At 43.0% G+C, this 24,775-nt stretch overlaps 1 protein-coding gene across 1 annotated transcript in view; it reads left to right on the top strand.

The window, feature by feature from the left end:
- The first annotated feature begins 2,823 nt into the window (after positions 1-2,823).
- LOC148023206 (translation initiation factor) overlaps positions 2,824-24,775 on the top strand; it is a 35,301-nt gene continuing 13,349 nt past the window's right edge. Inside the window, exons 1-2 of the mRNA XM_087695191.1 lie at positions 2,824-3,152; positions 3,225-3,548. Coding sequence (XP_087551317.1) covers positions 2,957-3,152; positions 3,225-3,548 — 520 coding nt within the window. The 5' untranslated portion in view covers positions 2,824-2,956. The remainder of the gene's footprint in view (positions 3,153-3,224; positions 3,549-24,775) is intronic.

Raw genomic sequence — 24,775 nt, 5'->3', positions numbered from 1 at the left:
AGGAGAAGTGTGGACTCATGATGGAGAAGACAAGGACACTGTTTGTTACACAAGTGAATTAGGTTCCAAGATTGAGACTTGGACTCATAAACACAATCTTGTGTATGTGGACAATGACATTGACACTTCACTGAAAAGAAAAGAGTACTATCATTGCATTAAGAAAAGGAAGCAAGTACAATGCTTTATAGGAAAGTAGGAAACTGCAGTAGGCACCACTGTGCATATGGGATAGGTTAGCATGCATGTCCTTGGCCCTGAAGCTCCATACAAAGAGGCTGTTTAGTGAGTGTAATTGCTGAATCTCAACACTTGAGATACTTTTGGCTTGACTTTGAGCTCAAATTAGGTTTGATTTAGCATAGTTTTGATTGTTGTATAGTATGGGTAGCATGTTGTAATACACATAGGGACAACATACAGTTCATTGTTTGGAGCTCTACTAATGCTTATATGCTCATATATTGATGCCAAATCATTGGGAGTTGTTATTTGATATCTTAGAATGCTTTTGGGAGCTTAAAATAGCTCAATTTTCACTATCATTTGAGTGTTGTAATAAGAAGGTATTACACCATTTTATCAATGCACCGTATGTCTCTTGCTCTCTCGAATGCTATTTAGGTACTCTATCGGATGCACTGATATCTAACATGGATGCAATATGCTTGCTTATGCTTATTAAGAGCTCTTGAGCTATGATTTGGTCTTGGTTACATCAACATTGGTTGTGATTTATGCTATTGGCTACTACTTTGGATGCTACAGTAAGAGCTTGAAGAAGATATTGGGTCTTATGCTCCCGAATGTATGTCACATGTATCTTGGATGTCTAGATGCTATACACATGATGTATTGAGCTTCTTTTAATCATCTGGCATTCACTCTTTGCTCTAGTTGGGAGCTTGCAAAAACATTTGGATGTTACATAGAGCTTTGGATATTTGCAATTGAGCTTGAGCTTACTTCAATGAGAATGTGGGACTTGGTTGAGTTATGTCTATGCTCTCCAATTGCTCTTTGATTGTAGTTGTTACCAAGTGGGTTGCTTTGAGCTCCCACATCTTGAGTCTCTCTCTCTCTCTCTCCATCCATCATAGCCCACTCCTTTATTGCTTTTGCTTGCTTTTGCTCTCGCTCGGTCCTCTCCCTCATATCCAATGACTCATTGTAGGCTTGGAGAAAGAGAATCAATGGATATTGGAAGGCAATACTACCTAATATGTCAATGCCTTATTATGGAAAGTCATGATGCAAAAACTTCCTACAAAGAATAATATCTCATAATAATTGACAAATTTGATGTGTGATGCTAGTTTCTATTTTAGCATAAAATGCAAAGCAAGTTTTGTTGGGGGATGGAGGGAACCCTAACACTGAGTCTTATTAGTTGTGGGCCCTAGTTAGAGGATTAACTATGAATAAAAATTGACTTGTTAGAAATTGAATTTTGCATGGAAAAGCTTGGTGCTCTAATGGGTGTATAGAGGATGCTTTTTTGAATCATCTTCTAGAGTTGTTGCATGTTACTAAATAAGAGAAGGCTAGTTACACATTGTGACTGTTAGAGTTTCCACACATGGTGTATCTCTCTCTTACTATCTTGTTCCATCCACCATAGCTCTTGCTTGGCTTTTGCTTTCGCTTGTGTGATTCTACTCAAGGCTCTACCTTCCAACCATGTAGACAATAGGAAGTCCATCTTTGGGTATAATTTTTAGCTATGCTAAAGGTATTATCTATTGGATGTCCAAGGTGTAGAAATGCACAGCCTTGTCTATTACTTAGGTTGAGTACATTGCAGCCACTATGGAGGCTTGCAAGGAGACCCTATGGTTAGGCCGTTTGGTTTGCAAAACTTGGTATCCTATGCTACATTTGAATTTGATGAGTGCAATTTAGTTGGCCCGTAATCCAATCTTTCGTGTTGTGAAGACAAAGCACTTTGAGATATGGTATCTCTTTAATAGGGAGGTGGTAGAGGGCAAGTCAATTGAGCTTGTTAAGATACCAATGGATACAAATCCTACAATCTGCTCACTAAAAGGCTCCCAGTGGAATGATATACCTTCCTTAGGAGGTTGATGGGTGTAGGATGAGATGACATCTTTCCTCGTCCAGTTATACTCTATATACATGTAGTACTTTTCTCATTTTTTCTTTTACTTCTCACTAAGGCACATTCGCCTCTAAGTGGGAGGGTGTGGGGCCTAAAGGCACATGTGTCTAACTACCCACATTTACTCACTATACATTATATCCACACATCTCTACACTATAGGTAGTGGGTGCCCATCACAGTCACTTTATTCTTTATTCTTTTAGTGATTATTGAATAAGGGAAGACTAGTCACACATCGTGATTGTTGAAGTTTCCACATATAATGTCTCTCTTCTCTTGCTCCATTGCTCCATCCACCATAGCATTTGCTTGGCTCTTGCTTTTGCTTGTGTGCTTCTACTTGGGCTCTATAGTTTAGCCCCATGTTTTGAGTGGCCTATAGGGCCTCAAGAAAATTCATTTAGGAAATGTACGAAGGTGAGGTGTGTATTTGATGAGCTTTGCCTATCAAAAGGATGGAAATGATTATCATCCATGTCTAATATGATTCATTGTGTTTGTGTCAAAAAAGAAAAAGAAATTAGTAGTAATTCTAAAACTTACATGATCTCACATCCTTTCACCTTCTCTAAAGCATGCATTTCATTTAAGACAAATGCTAACAAAGCAAGTGATTGAGGTTTGTTTGTGTATGTAGGCGGCAGGCCTATTCGCAGGTTATTGTTCATCTTGGCCTTCGAGATGTGGCTGATGGCACATTCATCCCAGACCCACGAAGTTTTCTTGAGGACCGAGAAGAAGAGGCAGTTTCAAGGAGCGACGATGCACGTTAAGGACCCTGACGCATGAACGCTTGCTTAATATTATTAGAACGTTCACACCATCAACTTCGACATGGGCGTTGCAGTTTTTGAAATTTCAGACTGTTTTTTCTTTGTGTTGCTAGAGGGCAGCATGGCCAGAGCCAGGAAAGCTGCTACCACTCGGAAGCCATTGGCACCCAAAGACACTAACATCCCGCAGCCCACCGGGGCGCGGCAGCAGCAGCAGGACGTCCATCAGCAGTTGATCGAGGCCAATTACAGAGAAGGTCGGTCTCAAAATTTACCCTCCAGTCTCCGCCACAGCTTCCAGCTCTGACACTTTGACATGCATAATGCAGCCGAGAGGCGCATCGCTGCCATAAGGGCTGTGCGCGATGCAGATGTCGAAGGGTTCCTGACTCAGCTCAGGGTTGCAAGGTCCATGCTGTCAGAAGAGGTGCTTTCCATGCGCATTGGGGATTTTGTTAAGAAGTTTTGCCCTGACAGGGCGGTGAGCAAGTCCTCAGAGAGCGGCATTATTGAGCTTAGACCCTATCACCATGCTTCCGCTGGTCCTGACTGTGCCCCCAGTGCTGCAAGCAGTTTTGAGTTCCATGATAATCATGTGCCACAGAGCCATGTCCAGCCTACACCACTCGGGTTCCCATTCTCCAGCTCAACAGGCACGTTTTCCATCCCCTGCAATTTCTCTACACCATCCATATAAAAAAGTACATTATCGAGTCATACAGTACAAGAATTACCACAAAACTTTGTTGCACATTCAGAACTGCAAAAGGGTATGCGTGAAATTTGGAAACAATACTTCATAATTTGGGTTGCTGTTGGGCATTGTTACCTACATTGCCTATGCACCCATAACGTTTTTTTAAGTAGTGGAGCATGTCAAAACGATTTATGCCTGCGATATACTATATTGGGTGATGCCATGAATATTATTTCCACCTCTCAGGGCATTAGAACTCGGTCATATGATGCTATGGATAACTGCACCTCAGCTTGCTCTTATTACAGGGTTTCAGGTTTTATGTTGGAACGGAAGAGAACTGGAAATGGGCTAGCAGCTCCAAGATACAGTGACAGAAGTATCAAGAGCATATATGTCTACGTGATTATTAGGGGTCTGTGGATTAGATACAATTGAGTCTAGGCTAGAAATTAGGTGTCCAACATGACTACTAGAACTGTACCGATGCGAAACTGTAGCCTTGTGGTGACATTTGTTTTTGTGGCTCCATTCCGACTTCCACCCTCTGTACAGTTCCTTGCTGTCATTTAGATAGATTTTTGAGGGTTATTTTCACCTTTATACCCTGTTACATTTCTCTGACTTGTGCATTTAGGTGGTAGGCATCTTCTTATTGATATTAGAAGAATTGGGCAAAGGCTCAATGGCGATCCTTTAATTTTGCATGAATGTTGACCACATGGTAGTAGCTCCATTCCAGGGGCAGGCCATGGAGGCTAACTTTAACGGCATGGAGGTGGCTTCTGTATACAAGAGTAGACTCCAGAGGGACAGACTTGTGGAGGTTAATCTCATGGAGAAAAACCTCTGAATGCCAAGAGATTACTCTACTTCAAGGTCAAAATTGATTTGCCTTTGATAGATCCTGACTTTGCAAAAAAATTGTGAAAACCTAATGGTGCTTTTAGTTTTAGACTTTAGTCCAGTTCTAGTGCCAAGGTTGGCTGGTTCCGATTGAGCCATGTTAAGCTATACAGAATCAGTCTAGAAGATTTACTCAAATTAAGGGTTATTTTCTCTTGCTCTAATACAACCTGAAATTTATTCTATTGTAAAACTCATGTAAATTAAAACTTGAGAGTTTTGGTGAGACAAATGGCTTGAAAAGTTCTACAAAAGGGTATTTGGTTCGTGGCCACTCTTTCATCTTGTACCATCCTTGATCATTCATCATCGTGCCCAGCTATCATCAGCTTTTGCCATTATCTCATTGTCATCAGCCTGTTGATTTGCTGTGCCCAGCCTTCATCAATGCAAACCCCGCAATCTCAGTGTCATCTCTTGTTGCCTTGGCAGGATGTTGTTGCTATTGGCAACATTAAAAAGGTGCATTACACATTAATGACTAGACCTTCATTAGCTCATTAGACAGCTCCAATATTCAAGTGCACTTTGAGTGTTCCAGTGTCCGATACGCAAACTCCCGCACTTTTCATTACACATTAATGACTAGACCTTCATTAGCTCATCAGACACCCCCAATATTCAAGTGCACCTAGAGTGTCCCAATGTCCCATAAGCAAACTCTTGCTTTTGGCTGGTTCCGCTCTATAAATAGAGAGTGTGCTAGGTCACTTGTATCCCTTGTCATCTCTTTCACTTCAGTTCCATTGTGTCCCATTTAGTCTACAACATCACATGGCTGCCAGCTCCTTCTCATGTTGTTGTTTTGTCCACCTACTTGCTCAGCCTTCATCATTTGGTGGTTGTTGTAATCATTGGTTCCAACCTGTTGTACTTGCCTTTTGGAGTTGTTGCCATCATCCTCTTGTTGCTGCACCAACTCTAGGTGGGAGCCACTTGCCTCAGGGCAAAATGCAATGCACTCAACCTACACAGTGTGAACACAATTAGAAACTAACTGACTAAGGTGGAAATGGAAAGGCAAACGCACAATGAATTATTAGAGCTCCTTTGTCTTGGTCAAACTTTGATGGGGCTCACAACCAACCAAAAGATGAACAACATGAAATACAAGAGATGCTAACACCCTCTTAGATCTTGAGAGTGGCTTACGACCTAAAATGTGCATGTGATGAAGCGTGGAAACCTAGGACAAAGGCTTCATGAAGATGTCCACTGCATTGTTTGCCATAGGAACAAGGCCAGTGTGTTTCAGTGCACCATAAGCAAAGTCCCCTACTTTTGGTTGGTTCCATCTCTATAAATAGAGAGTGTGCTAGGTCACTTGCGTCCCTTGCATCCTCAGTCTTTCCCCTTGAATGGTTGCTATCTTCTTCAATTGGCAGCTGCCTAGCTTGTCGATGCCATTAATTTGCTACTGTTTGAGTCGCCCATATGCTTTTGACCTGATTTGGTGGGATTTTTGTGCCGTTGTACTTGTCTTTTTTGTACCATCTCCATTACCTGTTGCCACCTAGTCTATCTTGGTGTCACGAGCTCTTCCAGCCTGTCAGCGTCAACACCAACCTGTGTTTTTGCTGTTCTAGCCGAGGTCTGATTGTTTGTCATCATTTGCAGCAACTTGCAGGTTGTTTTTGGATTTTCCGCACCTCTCTGCATCATCCTTTGCTCAAACTAGTGGTTACAACACTCGGGATTTGTTGTTTGGTAGGCTGCAAGAAAACAATTGTAGATGTCTTGCCTTTGTTGAAAGCACCTATAAAACACAAAATCTGTTGATTTTTGCAGCAAATAGCAGGCTGAAAATTTGTGTTCTCAGCATTAGGGTGGTTAAGCGATGATACCATGTGAGTGTGCAATGGAAGAGGAACACAAACACAGAGAGAAAAGAAGAGAGAAGACATCACGAGAGAAAGAGAAAACTGCACTGAATCTGAAATGAATGCCGAAAACAATGGCGGACTGATCAGTCTCTACATGCAGCCTAGAGTGTAAGTGAGGGCACTGGATTAGGCTAGAAAATGATGACAACATTGAAGACGGTGATAGTGAGAGAGACAGAGTGTGCAGCCAATAGTCCTCGGAGAAGAATGCTGCAATATGTGAGAGCATTTGCACAAGATAGGAATGAATGATTTGCCCCAACCAGCCAATGGCTAATAAATAGCCATAAATGCCGAAACCTGGCCAATCAACAACCGACTGCTGCCAACTAGCAATTGCAATAAATGCAATGTGATTGCCATTTGGGCAGCAAAAATGATGACATGTCAACTACTGGGTAGAATCGATGCAGTTTTTTGGAGCTGATCAATGCCATCTAGGGCTGATGCGGGAAAGAAATGCACACAAAACTAAATGACAAACATAGTTGGAGCTCCTCTTGTTGAGAAACCGCTTCTTTAGTTCACACACTTCATTTTAGGGTTTCACACCAATAGCCCCAAAAAGGGTTGGTGTCCACATTTTGGCCACTTTTTTAGTGAGTGTCCACACAGTGGTGTGCCACCCTAGATAGCTTATGCCTATAAATAGGTAGCCACTTCATTCATTCTTCACTACTTGCTTGAGTCACCACTACCACTTCCCTTCTCTCACCAGCCCCTTCCATTATCCTCACACCCCTTCAAGAGAACATTGTGGTTTGTGGCTCGAGGCTGCCTTCACCCTTCATCATCTGCTTCAAGCACCTTGTTTCATCATTAGGCCTTGCGTTTGGAGCATCTTCTACCTGGCGTCACCATTGTTTGCTTGGTGTTAGCACCTAGCTCCTTTAGGCTTCACCATCACTTGCGTTTTTCAGTCTGGAGGCCTTCTCCTTGCCTGCCGTCATCATCTCTAGCTTGGCGTCAGCATCCTAGTCTTTGACAACGGTCTCCATCACCGAGAGTTAGTGATTTCATCACTTGTCTATTATAGGGGTTGCTAGGATCTACGTTTTTGTAGCTTTGCTTCTTCTCCATCACCTGGTGTTACTTGTCTATCACAAGGGCTGTTAGGTTTTGGGTTTTTGTAGCTTGGCTTCTCCTCCATCACTTTGCATCATTTGTTTATCATAGGGGTTGTTGGGACTTGCATTTTTGCAGCCTCGCTTCTCCTCCATCACTTGGCATTACTTGTGTGTCACAAAGGTTGTTGGCACCTACGTTTTTGCAGCTTGGCTTATCCTATCATCTGGCTTCATCATTATCCACCTAGTGTCAACATCTGGACTGCTCTCCTTGCGTTTGATAGCTCCGACTCTTTGGGATTTGCATTTTGCTGCTGAAGTCACTTTTCGACATCAGAGGACCGCAATTTACTCCCTTGACAGTTGATGATTATCTTCCGTGTAGTTATCGTTTGAGCTTTGGCTCCGATATATTAGCTTTTCTTCTCATAGCATGATTTTTTTGAGTTTCTCCTCTCTTAGTTTTTGCCGTACACACTTTGTGTTACTTCTCGCAAAAAAAACTCTTTGCATTGTCGCTTATTTTGACATGGTATCAAAGCATACCTTTATTTTTGACATGGTATTAGAGCGTAGGAGCTTAGAGAGCTAAAGACCTTGTTTATCTGAGAAGGCAAAGACAGGTTGCGGATTCGGCATCATTTGCTAATTTTTCCCTTCATTTTCATTGCGTCACCAAGGGACAGAGATACTTTTCTCTTCCTCTCCCACCCACCCCACTCTTTTATAGGTTGACTCTTGGGTGTTATGACTACTCCACAAGCAGATGGACAGACCACTGGGTGCTCTTCTTCCGGCATTACCAGCACCTCCACTGCTGCTTGCTGCCATGGATCTTTGCTTCCTACCTTTCTAGAGTATATGTGTCTACTCCTAGGCACTCGTTGTGCCACCTCTTCCTTCTTGGCCATAGAGTCTGTTCTACATTGGCTATGTGCACTAAGTCCTTTCAAGCCACATGAGGATCGATTGGTACCATAGCCTCCTCGCGGTTGCCGCAATGCACTACGGAGGTTGCTTCTACTTCTTTTGGGGTTTTAGGAATGCCACCTTGACAATCCACGGTTTTGCAATTGTCTTCCTCGAGAGACAGTGATTGTTTGCTATCGTTCCCTCGACAGTCCATTCCTTCGAGAGGCAGTGATTGTTCGACCTCTTCTATTACTTCGGCTCTGCAGTCCCCTCCACTGAGAGAGATTATTGCCTACCTGCGCCTCACCTCTCCCCACTCTTGACTACTTAGGTTTGAGAGGCCACCTTTGGAAGTTCAAACCCCAGATATCTTCTTCGGCATGTTCGACGGTACTTTCTTCGTCATTTGATGATTCGGAGTTCGTGATCCATGAGTTTTTAGATTCCCTCTCTCGTTGAGAGGGATTCAAAGGGGAATGTACTTTTTTTGCCCTTTGAGGCGGCTCCTACTTCTTTGGCTTTAGAGGGCCCCCCTCTTCCACCACCCTTAGAGGAGGCACCTCCTCATCATGAAGTTTGTCACCCACTGTTTGCTCTTTTGGGATGGTTGTCCTTGAGCAATCATTTCTCCTCTTGATACCCAGGATCTTCAAAGATCGCCTAGATCTAGGCCTTGGAGGTTCAGCCGCAACTTGGTGATGAGACGTTCAAATTTCTTCTAGCATGAAGTTACGGAGCTAGTGGCTTCTCTCTCGAGGTGGAGTTGGGTTCTATAGTTCACCATCCCATTTATTGTTCCTTACTACAGGTTACCTTTTAGGTGGAAATCTTGGATCTCCGGGATTCTCTTCTTTTTCTTTGTATCTCTCTTTGCTCCTCTTTTTTCATCCGTTTTTGGGCCTAAGAGGAGGTGTTAAGAAACCACTTCTTTAGTTTACACACTTTACTTAGGGTATTGCATTGATAGCCCCAAAAAGGGCTAGTGTCCACATTTTGGCCACTTTTTCAGTGAGCCTCCATATAGTGGTGCACCACCATAGACAGCTTATGCCTATAAATAGACAATTACTTCATTCATTCTTCACCACTCTCTTCGGTCACCACTATCACTTCCCTTCTCTCACTAGCCCCTTCCACTGCCCTCACACTCCTTCAGGAGGACATTGCGGTTCGTGGCTCATGGTTGCCTTCACCCTTCATCATTTGCTTCAAGTGCCTTGTTCCATCATCAGGTCTTGTGCTTGGAGTATCTTCCACCTGGTGTCACCATCATCTGCTTGGTGTCAGTACCTTGCTCCTTTAGGCTCCACCTTCACCTACGTTTTTCAATTTGGAGTCTTCTCCTTGCCTAGCATCATCTCTAGCTTGGTGTTAGCATCCTAGCCTTTGGCAAGAGTCTCCATCATCCAGCATGAGTGATTTCATCACTTGTCTATCACAAGGGTTGCTGGGACTTGCGTTTTTGTAGCTTGTTCATCCAAGACAGAGACATTTGACCGAGAAATTGTGGACATTGTGTGCACTTGCCTCGGAAATTTTGGGGCTTTTCATGTACAAGTGAAAATTTGCTTAGTTGAGCCAATTTCATTGAAATTTGTGCACATTTGAACCTCGAAATTTGGGATTTTTGCAGAATTTGTGAAATTTCTGCAACACTTGCCTGTATTTGACACTTGCGATGATGTCTTAATGCAATTGGGGTAGATTTATTGCAAAAATTTTGGGGCTTTTCGTATCAATGATGTATTTTGAGCCGATTTATGCTTTGACAGTGAAATCACAGTAGATTCATTGCTGAGTGGGGGAAATTTTGGACTTGGGATGTATTAAATGTTGTAAAGGGGTAGCTTCTCTCGGTACATATATTGCTGAATGCTCATTATGCAGTGAAACAATGGTACATAGAGCACTTGGGTTATTGCATTTGGGTGTTATGGTGATGTATTATTGAAGTGGGAGTTGCCATTTATGCATATGTATCAAATTTGGTTCATGTACATGCTGTAATCAGTTTTTGGGACTCAAATTGCAGCAAAATATCTGTTCTTGGACACCTTTGGAAGTACAAGTGCGTGTACTTGTTATATTCTGCAACCTTGCTATTGGTTGAAAGTATTCAGTATTTTATTGCAGTTTTTATTGCTAAAGATGGTTGGCAGTGCATCTACATTTGACACAAAGAATCTTTTTGAGATTTGTAAATTTGAAGGCAATGGCTTTGATATTTGGAAAGATCATATGTAGGGTATACTTTTTTTAAAGGTTTGTGATGATGCCTTGGTAGATCATAAGCATGTTACTTTGTGAGATGAGGATTGGGCTAAAATGGAAAAGAAAGCATCAAAATGGCAGTCATAGATGATACCTTGGTTGATATCAAGGGACTCACCACTGCTTATGCAATTTGGGAGAAACTCAAGGCTATGTATGAGAATACGACTCCTGTCAATCCGGTACATCTTATGCGAAAGTTGGTCAACTTGAAGCTTGATGAGTCTAAGCCTGCCTTAGAGCATTTAAATGCATTCATTGGTATTTTGAGTTAGTTACAGGATGTAGGCTTGCTGACTTTTGATTCTAAGCTGAAGGCTATATTCTTGCTCATGACTTTGCCAAATTCATGGGAAGCATTGGTTGTGTCATTGAGCAACAACCCCAACTTAACATTTGATGGTGTACGTGGTTCTATTCTCAATGAGGAGATTAGACGCAAGGCAAGTGGGGGGAATAGTGGATCAGTCTACAATGTAAGAGAAAGATTTGAAAAGAGGTCAAATACTGTAAATAATAATAAAAATTGCAGCAAAAGCAAAGAAAAATAGTAAGATATCACTTCCTATCATTGTGGATGCAAAGGGCATAAAAAGCCCGATTGCAGGTGCTATAAAAAAAAGCAAGAACACAAGAAGCAGGTTAATGCATAAGGCAAAAAGAATGAGAAGGATGGTGTTAACGGTATTTTGAGAAGGCTACAGAAAGTACAATCGACTACTATTTCGAATTATCGACATCACCACATTATCATGGTTGTATTACTTTGTGAGAGCCAGGCTCACTCCCATGCAGATTGTATCTACTACCCACAGTTGTCTTTGATGCACCTGCAAGTGTCGCGCGGGTTGCGCACATAGATTCCTGATTAGATTAGCATAGACTTGGTCTATTTAGGCTAAGCTTTAAGCATGTTTCAAGGATTGACCGGCCTAGAGCCTACTAAGTGGGTAGGACGCCTAAGAGAGGGTGCAAACCCTAATTCATAGTTGTGGAAATTGTCATGAGGACATGTATTTTTGAAACCTCACTTAACATATGGATTAACTTTTAATCACATGATTAAGTAAATGTTGCACATGTGAGGTGCCACTGGGGTTAGAGTAAATTTACGAGCCTGGGATCCGAGGAAATCATGAGATGTCAAAGGCAAAAGTTGCTATAAGTTATGCCGCACATGTACTTGGTGGTATCTGGTGCCAGTTGTTGGCCTAGGTCATTCATTTGACCATAAGTGTTAGTTGGTGACACTAGAGAAGTGGTATTTAATGATATCTAATGCCAATCTGATTGTCAAAGATGGCACAGAGACACTCCAGAATGAAAGTTGCCTAGCTAATTTAGTTATTGGCTAGTCAAAATATTTTCAAGGAACTGAAATAATTATTAGATTAAATTTTAGTATTTAAAGACTGAAAATTAGTATTTAATTATGGCTAATGCTGAATAAACCATTTGGGAAGGTTGCCTCTTGTAAAAAATGCCCATGCAAGACTAAAAAACGTCTTTAGAGGTTGGAGAGGCATTTTTAGTGGATTCAGCTTACAAGAGAGAGGGAGAAGATGCTGTTGGTCTGATTTGCAGCCATTGGAGGACCTTCTGAGGCAGCCAAGGGCTGGAGAAGACCAATCAACAGCAGGTGATCGCATCTATACAGGTTGTTGAGACAAGGCAACAATAGTAAATGATTGATTTTCTTCAGTTCTTTGCATCTACAAGCTATTGTGGCAGGGCAACAATTGCATTTGACTGATTTTCAGTCATTCTTTGCGACAAAACTCTGAATTTTCTCTCTCATCTCCCAGCCATTTCACAACCTTGCTCATAATGACAGCTTTAGTCCAGGCTCCATTGGTGCACAGTCTGGCTTGCAATCCTGTAAGCCAAACTTCTCAAGAAGTTTGCCAATGTATCTTGATTATGATAACCCAATACCTCTAGCATCATGTATGAATTGAATGCTCAAGTGATAATGCAGAGACCCCAAGTCTGACATGTCAAAAGTTTGCTGCAAATTTTGTTTAAACATTGAAATCTGATCAGCATGTGTCTCTGTAAGCAAGAGATCATCAACATATAGACAAATGATCAGCATGGATCTCCCCTCTTTACATATGTAAAGGGTAGACTCAGGTGAGCTGTTTATGAACCCTTGGCTAAGCAAGAAAGCATCTATCTTTGCATACCAAGTTCTAGGAGCTTGTTTCAAACCATATAAAGCTTTTTTCAGCTTGCAAACCAAGTGTTCCGATCCCTCAACTGCAAAACCAATGGGCTACTGTACATATACTTCCTCATGAAGTTCTCCATGTAAAAATGTAGTTTTAATATCCAATTGATGCACAGTCCATCCATAATGAGCAACCAAAGCAACCATAGACCTGATGGTGGTCATGCGGGAAGTAGGAGCAACTGTCTCCTCATAGTCAATGCCTTTCTTTTGTGCATAGCCTTTAGCTACAAGCCTTGCCTTGTATTTGTCAATGGATCCATTTGCATTCCATTTCAGCTTGTAGACCCATTTTGTTCCAATGGCTTTCTTTCCAAATGGCAAAGACACTAAATCCCATGTTTGATTCTTAGAGAGAATCCAATTCAGCTTGGATTGCTGCTATCCAATGCACACTCTGTTGTGCATGCTCAAAACATTCAGGCTCCTCATCATCAAGGGTGATTGCTGCCATAACAAACTCCATGGTATGTGTAGTATCATGCATACGAGCTTGCCTTCTAGTACGACCAGTCATGGGTGCATCCAGATGACTATCTTTCTTAGTCTGTAAATACCATCTAGACATTTGTCTTGTCTCCTAACTATGCATAAGCTCTTGCTGAATTTCAGTTTCAGCACTTTGCTGAATATTCTGCTGTGGAGTATAAGCAGTAGTGTACTGATGGACAATGCCCTTTTGCTTCAAAAAAGAATTCAGCATAGAGGACATGTATTTTCCTCCTTAGTCCGAACGGAGAGTCTTAATTTTACAACTAGACTGGTTTTCAACAAGTGCAATAAAAGCCAAGACTGGTTGTTGCTCTAAAAGCAATATCACGGGGAAACGAAAAACAGTGCATTTTTCCCAAAATACATCCTTTGCACAAGTGCTCAGGAGGTCTCTCCAGTAGAGGTAATCCATCTAGCATCTGTGTACGCTGTAAGAGTATCAAGCTGCCAAAGTTCGTTTGCCCCATCCTAGCATTCCATAACTCTGCCTATATCATAGTAGGAGTAAGAGTGGATGCCAAGTACGCTGTCTGATCAAGTGAAAGAGTATCCAACTCGTATAACCCATGACATAAAGTGCCTGTCAAGACCAAAGTCATGTGTTCTTTGTCTCTCACCATGCCTCTGTCATCATCAAATGTGACTTGGAATTCACAACGTGCCAAAGAAGAAATGGAGAGCAGATTCTTCTTTATGCCTGGTATGAACAAAGCATCTTGTAGGCAGAGAATAGAGCCATCAATGGCTGTGAGCACAATCTTCCTAATACCTCTAACAGGGTATGATGCATTGTTGGCACATTGTACAGACTTGCCAATTGGAGTTGCACCAACAGAAGCAAATAAATCTCTGAGATGTAATATGTCTAGAAGTACCATTGTCAAAAACCCAAGTGCTTGCATCCTTAGTAGAGCTAAATGCTTGATCAGCCCAAGAAGTGTCATAACTGCATGTTTAAAAGCAATAGTCCCTGTCTGCAACAAAGGACCGGACTCCGTAGCTGTGGAAGGAGCATCAGAAAGAGACATTCCCGACTCCCTTTTTTCTCCTTGGCAATGCGCTTCCTGCACTCAGTAATGTAGTGACCTGGCTTCTTGCAATAATGGCATTTTCCCTTTTTGGCTTGCATGCCCCCTTGTTTTTTACTTGCCTGTGATGTGCCAAAAGTCCTAGAACTCTACGGAGCATTCTTTACTTGGTTGCCTTTGTCTTTCTGTCTAGCCATAAAAGTCAGCTCAGAGGCTATGGCATCCACACCAGTATTTCTTCTTGTTTGCTTCTCCTCTAGAAGCAAACTCACTAGCTGAAGAAAAGTGATTGGCTGTGCGGCAATCCTCATGGTGAGGTTTAAGGCTGTATGAAAAGCCAAGTACGAAGGAGGTAATGAGTTCAAAGTGGTAGATATCATATGTGCATCCGAATAGTACTCATCAACATTCATGAGTTGCTCTCGCAAGTCCTGAATTTTGTTCAAGTGATCCTGAATAGAATCACTTTCATGTCTCTAGCTCTTTCTTTAAGAAAGAGATGTGGTTCTCATTTTTGCTTACAAACATCTGCTCCAAAGTTAGCCAAGCTTCTCGTGAAGAAGCCGCTGAATGAATGTGGGGGATGATTGATTGCTGAATTGTCAATGCAATTAGTGACAAAGCCTGTGCATCCCGACCCATGCTTTTTGAGCTGCTATTCTTTGGGAAAGTGGCTGAAGTGGAGTAGGCTGAGGTGCCCGTTGTGCACGTCCTCCTAGAGGAGGAGTAGCTGGAGCCACAACTCTAGGTCTAGCTTTTTCTCCACTGACATAATGCCAAAGATTTTTCGCCACAATTACATTCTTCATCATGAAGGACCAAAGTGAATAGTTATTTCCATCCAATCTGTTCTCCTTGGATACATAGGTGAAGATATCTCCTCCCTGATTTGCCATGATAATCAATTAGCAAAGGAAGCAAAAGAGCAATGTCGAAGCAGGACTAAACTGGAAATCTGAAAATTTCCAGAAATTGCAGGAAATAAGTTTTTGCAATTAGTATAAAGAGGTACACTCTGTCAAAACTGTCTTTAATGCATACAGTCCAAAATGTAATTACTGTTCAGCAATACTGTATCAACAAAATCCACAAAATTTCTTGCCTCATATTTGTTCAAAACAGTGTATCAATGACTGTAACTGCAGTACACGTGCCAATGTCCTCAAAAAACATAAAAGCCTCAAAATTTTTGATGAATGTGTCTAGAAATTTGCATCCAATGTGTCCCAGATACATATCCTGAATGCTATGCTTGCTGCGCAGGAGCCCCCCTCTTCTAGAATAAAAGGATAAAAAAATAAAAAAAATACATTTGTGATGATGAGGATAAAAAATGTAAAAAATACATTTGTGATGGCGGACTGTTGTTGATGACAGGCGGGTGTTAGGGGGGTGACGTGGCTGACATGAGGACAGTCGGGTTGGACGTTGTAGGCGAGTTGGCAAGCGTCAGAGCTGTGGCGAGCTGGCGTAGTAGCGAACGGACGGTGCAGAGGACCAGTCTGCAGAGGCGTCGCAGCTGGCAAGGCTGCTGATGGGCGGCATTGGCGAGACTGATGGGCGTGACACGTCTGGCGGGGCAGACTGGACTGGCGGGATAGTTGACGTCTGACGCTTTAGACTGTGACTCACGGGCGTGACGTCTGGCGGGTGGTGTGACGTCTATCGGGTGATGTGACGTCTGGCGCTTCAGACTGTGACTGACGGGGCACTTGGCTTGGCGTGTAGCACAGGGTCGGACATGAGGTAGTCTGGCGTGTGGTGCAAGAAGCAAGTCAAGCTGTTGCAGGTCGTGGCAAATTTGACGGGGCAGAGTTGAACAGAGCCAAAAGCTCCCAAATGCTGAGTGGAGTTGAGGAGAACCTGAGCTTCAGCTGAACAGAGTCAATGTTGCTCTGATACCAAATGTGAGAGGAAGGCAGGTTCGGAGCTCAACAGAGAAATCAGTAGACAATATGAGAGTGAAGCATGACACCCAATACAATAGACTGAAGAGTGTAAATTGAAAGTACAAGGTACAACCCTTAAACCTTAGGGTTGTAGGGGGTGTTCACACCCGAACACGGTAAGTGCTTGTAAGTATGTGTCATAAGCACATACAAAATAATACCTTAAGTCTGGGGAAAAAACCTCTTCTACAGAGAGTAAAAAGTGTCCCAGCGTCCTATTGATCACTGACACTCCTATGTGAGCATAGACATAAGTGAGGCATGAGTGAAATACCCAACACTTCGAAGATTTTAGCATTTGGACCCTTGGAGGCTAAGAAATTGCAAATTTCTCTGATGTAAATCCTAATTTACAGCATAACTTAGGGTTTACTAGCAGCCTTGGGAAGTGTGCCAGAAATTGGAAGCTCCAAGACTTGGATTTAACAGGGTTGAAGGTGAATTTCAGCTAAATTCAAGTGGAGGACTAGCCAACCATTGAATTTTGGGCATTTCCATCGTCTATGAAGTGGGTGAAGGCCAATCAGGTGCTTGAATCAAGGGGCAAATCAAATTGAAGACTTGCTTGTCACTTTGGACAGCAAGGGGAGTTTGGATTGTGAAGGAGATCGGGAGAATCCCATTGTAAATCAACTTCTTCTTCAATAAAGCTAAATAAATACTGAAAGGGATGCCAATTTTGGGGCCAATCGGGTGTGCATTGTCCAAGATCAGTAGGTAAATTTGTGTATTCAGATTTGCATTAATTGTTTGTTGCTGTAATTAAGTTGTAATAAGGGATTTACCACCCATCCATGGAAGGAAGGCTGGTTACATGGTTCTGTTTCCGGGACACCATCAAGTCTTTTGAATTGGTGGGCCCGTGGTACTTGATTGCAACTTGGGACTATTGCATTATTGTTGAAATTGTTTTCAGCAGTGAATTACAGCAAGCATATCTTCACATGGTGATACGGGATCAAGTGGAGAGGATACATTACTCCTTGGTTAATCACGTGGTGAAGGGGGAAATGCAATGACTGATGTTGGGCATGGTTCTTAGCATGGACAACATGCTGAAAATGTGGGAAATGATCCAAATGTTGGCACTTCAATTCATAAAGAGGTTGATGACCAGCAAGGGGTTGAAGAATTTGATGATAGTTTCAAGGATTGAATGCGTACAATAGCAAATCTTTTTGTTGAATTGGCAAAGGATCCCCAGTTTACTCGATTCTTGAATGCCCCAAAGAAGGACAACAAAGGCAAAGTGAAGAAGACACCTTCTATAGCTTTGGGACAGCCACAAGAACCGAAGGAAATGCCTAAGCCTTCTTTAGAAGTGCCCAAAATGCTTGATGAGCACAATTGGTTGGTATCTGTGGGGCAGCAAGTGCAAATGCATGGCCAACTTGGTAGTGCCAATCCATGGGAACACGAGCAACAAGGCAATTATGCACATGCAAGCATGGGACAACAAGGATACTTTGGTGATGGTACCATTTTTCATGCTATGGTTGGACAGGCACCACATATGGGAATGTATGGCACAAATCCCTATTGTATGTAGCAGCCAATGCATGGCTCACAAAACCCAATGTATCCGGGTAATGCAAGTGGAATGCCTAATCCCATGTATCGCAACATAGGCTGCCTGGGGCATGAAGCGGGCTATATGGATATATATCGGAACCCCCAGGGACTATTGGAGCACAAGGATTTGGTGCAGGTCATGTAGGTGCTTCAGATAGTGCTGGTTTTGATGCAAATACAACCAATGCACCCTTTTTGCAGCAGCCCATTTATGATAACTTGACTCCCATAGGTCCGTCGAAGGACTGATGAAGGTGGAAAAAGTGTGAAGTTTGAGCCTTTCAGTGGTGCACAAGATAGGCTGAAAGCACTTATTTTTATTTAGCAGTTTGATGCAGCCTATTCTAGAGGCAACTTCATAGAGGCATCTAAGATACGCAAGGTAGCCACATTTTTGAAGGGAAATGCATTGCAGTGGTGGATTACACACACTTCTTATTCAAGGGAAGGCACCTACCACTTGGGTCGAGTTTAAGTAAATGTTTGCTTCAAATTGGTTGACAAGTACTTTGAAGTAGACATTATGACAACTTGGAATTAGTTGAATTCCAAAGATTGCAAGAACTTGGATCAGTATAATAAGAAGTTTTGGGATGGATTGTGGCCAGTTACTTCTTATCGCACGGTACCCCTCTATGAGCAGGTGGAGAAGTATATTTGTGGTTTGCCAAAGGGTATTCGGGATTTTTGCATTAAGTCCACTGTTTTCAGCATGTCTCAACTTATAGAAATTGCTACTACAGCCGACACATTAGAGGATGCAGGATTCCACGATGATGATGCCAGGTCACATGTCAAAGAGGCAAAGGCTAAGAAAAAGGGTAAATCTAAAAATAAAGCTGAAAATTAGGGCAGATTTGAAAAATAGGGCTGAAAGAGGAACAGATCGCAGACAAAGAGTGGGAAAAGTGATGCACTGTCACGTAAACCTCAGTTGTCGGCTGTCAATATGGTTTATCACACTGAGTTGGATGCCATGAAAGAGCAATATGTTGCTGATTCGAACTTTGCTAATGTTTATGATCAGCTTTGCAATGCCCAAAGGCATGGACACTTTGTGTAAGAGATGGATTTCTGATGATACATGGACGATTGTGTGTCACAAAGCAGTTAAGGCTTAGAGTTATCATTGAAAGTCATGCTCCTCCGTATGCAGGACATAGAGGTATTAATGCCACAATCAAGGCAGTGGAGCATTTCTTTTATTGGCAAGCTTTGAGGTATGATGTAGAATAGTTTGTTAAGACATGCATCGTATGCCAGAAGATAAAGCATGATAGGCACAATATGCCGGGTTTGTTGCAGCCCTTGCCTATTTCAGATAGGCCTTGGTAGAGCATTGCAATGGACTTTATTTTTGAGCTTCCTAAGACACCTACAGGGAATGATGGAATATGGACTATCATTTGCAGGTTTAGCAAAGAAGCTCATTTCATTCCGATGAGAAAGAAAATAAAGGTTGATCATATGACACGATTGTTTTTGTAGCACATCTTTAAGTATCATGGTATGCAAGAGTCGATCATTAGTGATTGAGACCCCCGAATGACCAATTTATTTTGGAAGGGCTTGTTTGAGAATATGGGTACCACGTTGAAATTCTCATCATCCTTCCATCCGCAGACAGATAGTTAGTCTGAGAAAGCAAATTCTATAGTGTTAGATCGTTTGAGGTGCTATGTTTCAGACCACAAGACGCAGTGGGAGCAATATTTGCCCTTGGTTGAGTTTGCTTACAACAACACAATGTATAGTTCTACGGGCAAAGCTCCATTTGAGGTGGTAGAGGGTGGTAAGAAAGTACCCCCTATTTTGCATACAAAAGAAAAGATATTTGAGTTTGATTGCTATGTGGAAAGCATGGATGGAGCTTAACAGAAGGTTAAGTATGCGCTTCAAAGATCACATGATAAGAAAAAGAGAGCAGCTGATCGTCATATGCGTGCTTTGCACTTTGCAGAGGGCGATTATGTATTGCTGCGATTTGAAAAGGCACAGCTGAAAAAGATGAAGGGCAAAGAGCGATTGTATCCAAAGCTGTGTATGAGATACTATGGGCCATTTCAAGTGTTAGAGAGGACCAATGATGCATACTATAGGCTGAAATTACCTCAACACTGGCAAATACACAATGCCTTTCATGTGAGCTTGCTTAGACCTTTTCATGGAGATGTTCCAGAGGATGTCTTTGCTGAAATTTAGTCGGAGGTTGAAGAGCTCCATGAAATACTGGTACCAGAGTAGAAAGATTAGAGGTAAGAGTTCCAGAAGGTACTTGGTGAAGTTTCAGCAGAATTATTCACCAATGGATGCCAAATGGATGGAGGAGGATGACTTGGCATACCATCCTCAGTTGTTGCAGCTTTACCTTGATGCTTTCCAGTTAGAGCCGACTCTAGTTCGGGCTCAATCAGGTTCAGCAGAGCAGAGATACAGGGTATTACCTAATGCTTGTGAGGGAGCTAGCATCTCTACTTCTCAGCAATGGACAACTCTAGAAGTAGTGGATCTCGAATGTATTCAGCATACATTTAGGGTATTGTAGCTGAACAATATGTTTGCCAGGGGATCACTATTCAGTGTACTAGTCACTTGTGAAGAAAACTGCTAGGGTTTGCACTAAGGACACACAGATTATACGACCATGACAGAAACACAAAGAGACAGACACATACACAGAGGGAAAAACTCAAACCCTAAACGCAAAACTCAAAAACTCAAACCCTAAACACAAAACTCAAAACTCAAACACAAATAGAAGAAGGGAGAGAGAGAACACAACTCTAAAGTGAATGAATGCTGTAAATGAATGTAAGGGTGTATAGTGTGCTCAAGGGTAGAGCAATGTCGGAGTGTGACGTCCACCGGAGATGTATTTCAAGTCTGTTACCACTAGTCGGAGTGTAGGAGTGTTGAATAGTGAATGGCAGTAGACTGGTCACCAAAACGCAACAGTTTGGAGGCTGGAAACTGGAGCAGTGTACCACCAATCAGAGGCTGAAAACTATGCACAGTTTGCTGTAAACAACAAGCTGAAACAGTGTTTGATATGGTTGGCGATGATTGGATGATTAGATCGCAGCAGATGATGATGTCGCCAGTAGCTGATGTCAGCATGGATGAAGGCGCCAGTAGCAAGAGCAAATACGGATGGAGTGGCAGTGGTCTCGAGGGCTGGACAGCTACGTGGGGGAAGGCTGATGGCTGAAATCTGCACATGGAGTGAGAAACGTGCACAGATGGAATAGGGCTAAATGGGGGACAGCCTGTCTATTTATAGATGTTGAAGAGTGCCCCAAAAATTAGGGTTTCCATTGAACTCTCTCGAACCGCTCCGCATTTTAGGGTTTTCATTGAACTCTCTCGAACCACTCCTTGTTTTAGGGTTTTTACTCTAAAAGAGCATTTTTTAGTGTGTTTTGGGGCTGCTTAAGAGGCTAGTCAACAAGTAATGCATATTTTAGCTCAACACCCCCTCTTAGGCCCAAAATTGAGTCGAAAGGTTAGGCCAACCACTGTGATGTTTATTGACCCCAAAGCCTCCCACCCCAAAGCAGCCAGGGCATCGGACAAAGGGTGCACGTCGGCTGCCCAGTGGCCTACCAAGACTACAGAGGTGATGATTATCTTACCAAGGGAATCCAAGTAGTCACCCCAGAGAGGATAGGGCAGCGAACAAAGGGTGCACGTCGGCTGCCCAGTGGCCTACCAAGCCCTACAAAGGCGGATGGAACTACATGGAACTTTTTTTTTTTTTGAATAAGTGAGGTAAATTTTATGGGATGCGGCCGATTGAGTAAACTGTAATAGTGACCTAGAAGATGGGAGTAGGGAGGGTATATCCAACACATCACAAAACAGTACAAGCTAACCCATCCACTCAGGGTGTTGATGACGAGGAAAAATAAGTGATGAGGTATCCACGTGATGGAGGATGGTGGTGTGGTAACAACAGCGGTTGGTGGAAACAACTTAGGATCTGCTCAAGTGGTGCTTTGCACAATGAGATGCAAAGTATGCGACATGTTGAAGAATGCTCATGGCAGCAGGTGCCACTTGAACAGTGTCCCTCATTGGGAAAATTGTTCACTTGCCCAAGCGCCCTAGTACAAAGATAATGAAATCATGCAATGCAAAGGGTAAGGTACAACAGGGGGAAAAAGATGATGTCGAAGACAAAGTGCTGAAGCTTGTAGAATACCAAGAAGGGTAGGAACCCCCTCTCAACATGGATGTAGATGCCGAAGAAGGAAGAGGAGGCTGATGTCGGTCTTTGGATGGTGCCAAGAACCATAAGGAATGAAAGAAGAGGAAGTGGATGAAGCACCCAGCTAGAAGAGCAAAGTAAAAGTCACCGCAATGATAGCATCGAGAGAGATATTACACGATCCACCTCGGGAGGGGAAACCGCCATACTGGAAGAAGAGCAAGCACTCCTAGGATGATGAAACCATGAAAGGAACGGTGCGTATCCCCATGTCTTTAGCTTAGGTAGGATCAAAGCAGTCTGCAAGTTAGCCCTACACTGAAAGACAAAACCCTGCAAAAGAGACGAGAATCTGTAAACACAGAGGTTAGTGGTGAGATGCTCTAAAACAAAACATAATAGAAAAAAAATCTAACTAAAAATAAATGCAATGAATGTGTATATGTGTAAGTAAATGCAGTGGAAGTAAAAAAAAATGGAAAAGCTAAGGACAATGAATCCTATGGGTCTGACTCTAAGAGTGCAAAAAATGAATGCTAGACTGACCTAGGGTATTCGAAAGGACCTAGAGACATGCTAGTTTAAGAAGGTGGCTACCATCGCATACGTCAAGTAGCAAGGCTTTGCCAAGGGAACGCTTGACGAGGTGAGGAGGAAGGTGAGATAGATGCATGAAGTGCAAGGGGATCGAAACTTGCAGACCAATCAGCTAGTCCCTCAGGAATAGTGAAAGAGATGCGTTGTTGAGGTTGTACTCGAGCCACATGTCCAGCACCAACGGCGGGTGCTGAAGGAGCAGATGAAGCAGGAGCGGAAGGTGTAGCTCCACTGGACTGTGCAGTTGCAGTGGTCTAGAGAGGCTTTTTAGATGGAAGACCTTGGGCCTTGAAGCGACACTCCTCGTCTACATGGCCTGCTCGTTGGTAGTGTGTGCAAAACCGGTTTTTCTTAGAGAGTTGCTGCCAGATAGGTCTAGATTCTTTGGTTCCATCTAAGGAAGAGGAGTCACCCTTTGATTGGCTTGCCTTCCCATCTTGCGAGTTTGTGCTAGTGGTGGTTTTTCCTCCCGAAGAAAAGGCAACCAATCCCCTCTGCTCTGAATAAGGCTGTGATGAGGATTTCTTGTGGACTTGATCATGCAGCCTCGCGTAACACAAGAATTGGAACTAAAACTCGTAGAAGGTTGGCAATCGAGGTTGGGAGATGATGTGTTGATGAAATTAAAGTATTTTTCAGGCAACTTATTCAAGAAGAATATAATCTGATTGTCATCTGACTTTAGAGAGCGAGTAGTGGTGGACTCGGCAAGTAACTGTTTATATTCAGCCAGCTTGACTTTCAGATCATCCCCTTCCTTAATAGAGAACTCTTGAAGCTCAAAGTCAAGATTGATGCGCCGAGTATAATCACGAGCCGCATAGCGGTCGAGAAGGTGATTCCAACGCTCTGACGTGAGCGGGAAGTGCGGCAACTAAGAGTGAAACTCAGGAAGCAATCCTTGCATTAGCTCAGTATTGGTTGTGGCATTGCGGGCTCTCCATTGACGGATGTAATCAGGGTGAGCTAGTCGAGGGTCCGGCATAGGCTCTAGACCAATGACGAGGTCCCAAAGACCCTGAGACTCAAGCACTTGTTGTATGAAATTAGACCAAGGGGGGAAATTTGACCCGTTAAAACGTGTCTTATCTGTGAAGGCATTCTTGACCGTTGCAACAGGAGTGGTAGTGCTCGGAGATGAATAGTGTGAAAAAGTGTAATGGGGGTAGGATGGGGGAGTGATGTACACTTGGAAATGGGCCCCAAAATGCCCACTAGGCATGCGGGTAGTGTACAAGGTGGATCCATAGGTAGGGATGGGCTGACTAGGCATGGGCATGGTAGCCACATGAGGAACCCAAGGAGGTGGGACGGGAACACGTGAAGCAGAAGACGAGAATCCCTGCGTAGGTGTAACCCAAGGAGAGTGTGAAGACGCACCATAAGCTGAGGATGGAAACCCTTGCGTATGAGTGGTCATGTGAGATGTGAAGCTGGGGATAGTGAGGGGGATGCCCATCACAGTTGACCCAGGGGTTATGGGGGTGCTCTTTTGCTGAAAGGTGAGAGGCACTGTGTTAAAGGGTGGCATTCCCCTTAATGAAGTAGCATGGTGCAAAGAGGTAGAGAATGGGGTGGAGAAGGAAAAGGTGCTAGGAGCGGAGATGGAAGATCCAATTCCTAGGGTGTGTGATGTAGATATGGAGTGTAATCCAAGGTTTTGGAAAGATGATGAGAGGTGATCAAGGTGTGACATAGAAGAGGGTGGGATGGGAGGGAAGTGAGAAGTGTATGTGATATGCTCAAATGAAACAGAAGCTGTAGATGTACTTGAATTCCGTCTGCTTCGTGAGCCCCCTCTATTGAAGTTTCACATACGCAAAGCCATCCGGATCCTGTACCTCAAAAGAAGAAATAAGCGAGGGTTTTGATTCATGCAACACAAAAGAATTATACAAACCTGACATTGGACTTGGTTGAGATGATGAAGATGGATCGATAAACGTTCCGAATGCCGTATGTCCTCCATGATCGGAGAGGTGGCTAGCCTCACCAATCGGTCCGGATGTGGTAGCAAAACTGGTAAGAGGGGTGTGAACATCACCGTACTTGTTGCGATAGTACTCTTC

This window comes from Lygodium microphyllum, chromosome 16, assembly GCF_053477565.2.
Source record: "Lygodium microphyllum isolate KBCC chromosome 16, Lygodium_microphyllum_v1.1.10, whole genome shotgun sequence".
In the NCBI taxonomy this organism is placed as follows: Eukaryota; Viridiplantae; Streptophyta; class Polypodiopsida; order Schizaeales; family Lygodiaceae; genus Lygodium; species Lygodium microphyllum.
Note: the sequence above shows the minus strand (reverse complement) of the source record. Positions and strands in the feature narration are given on the sequence as shown.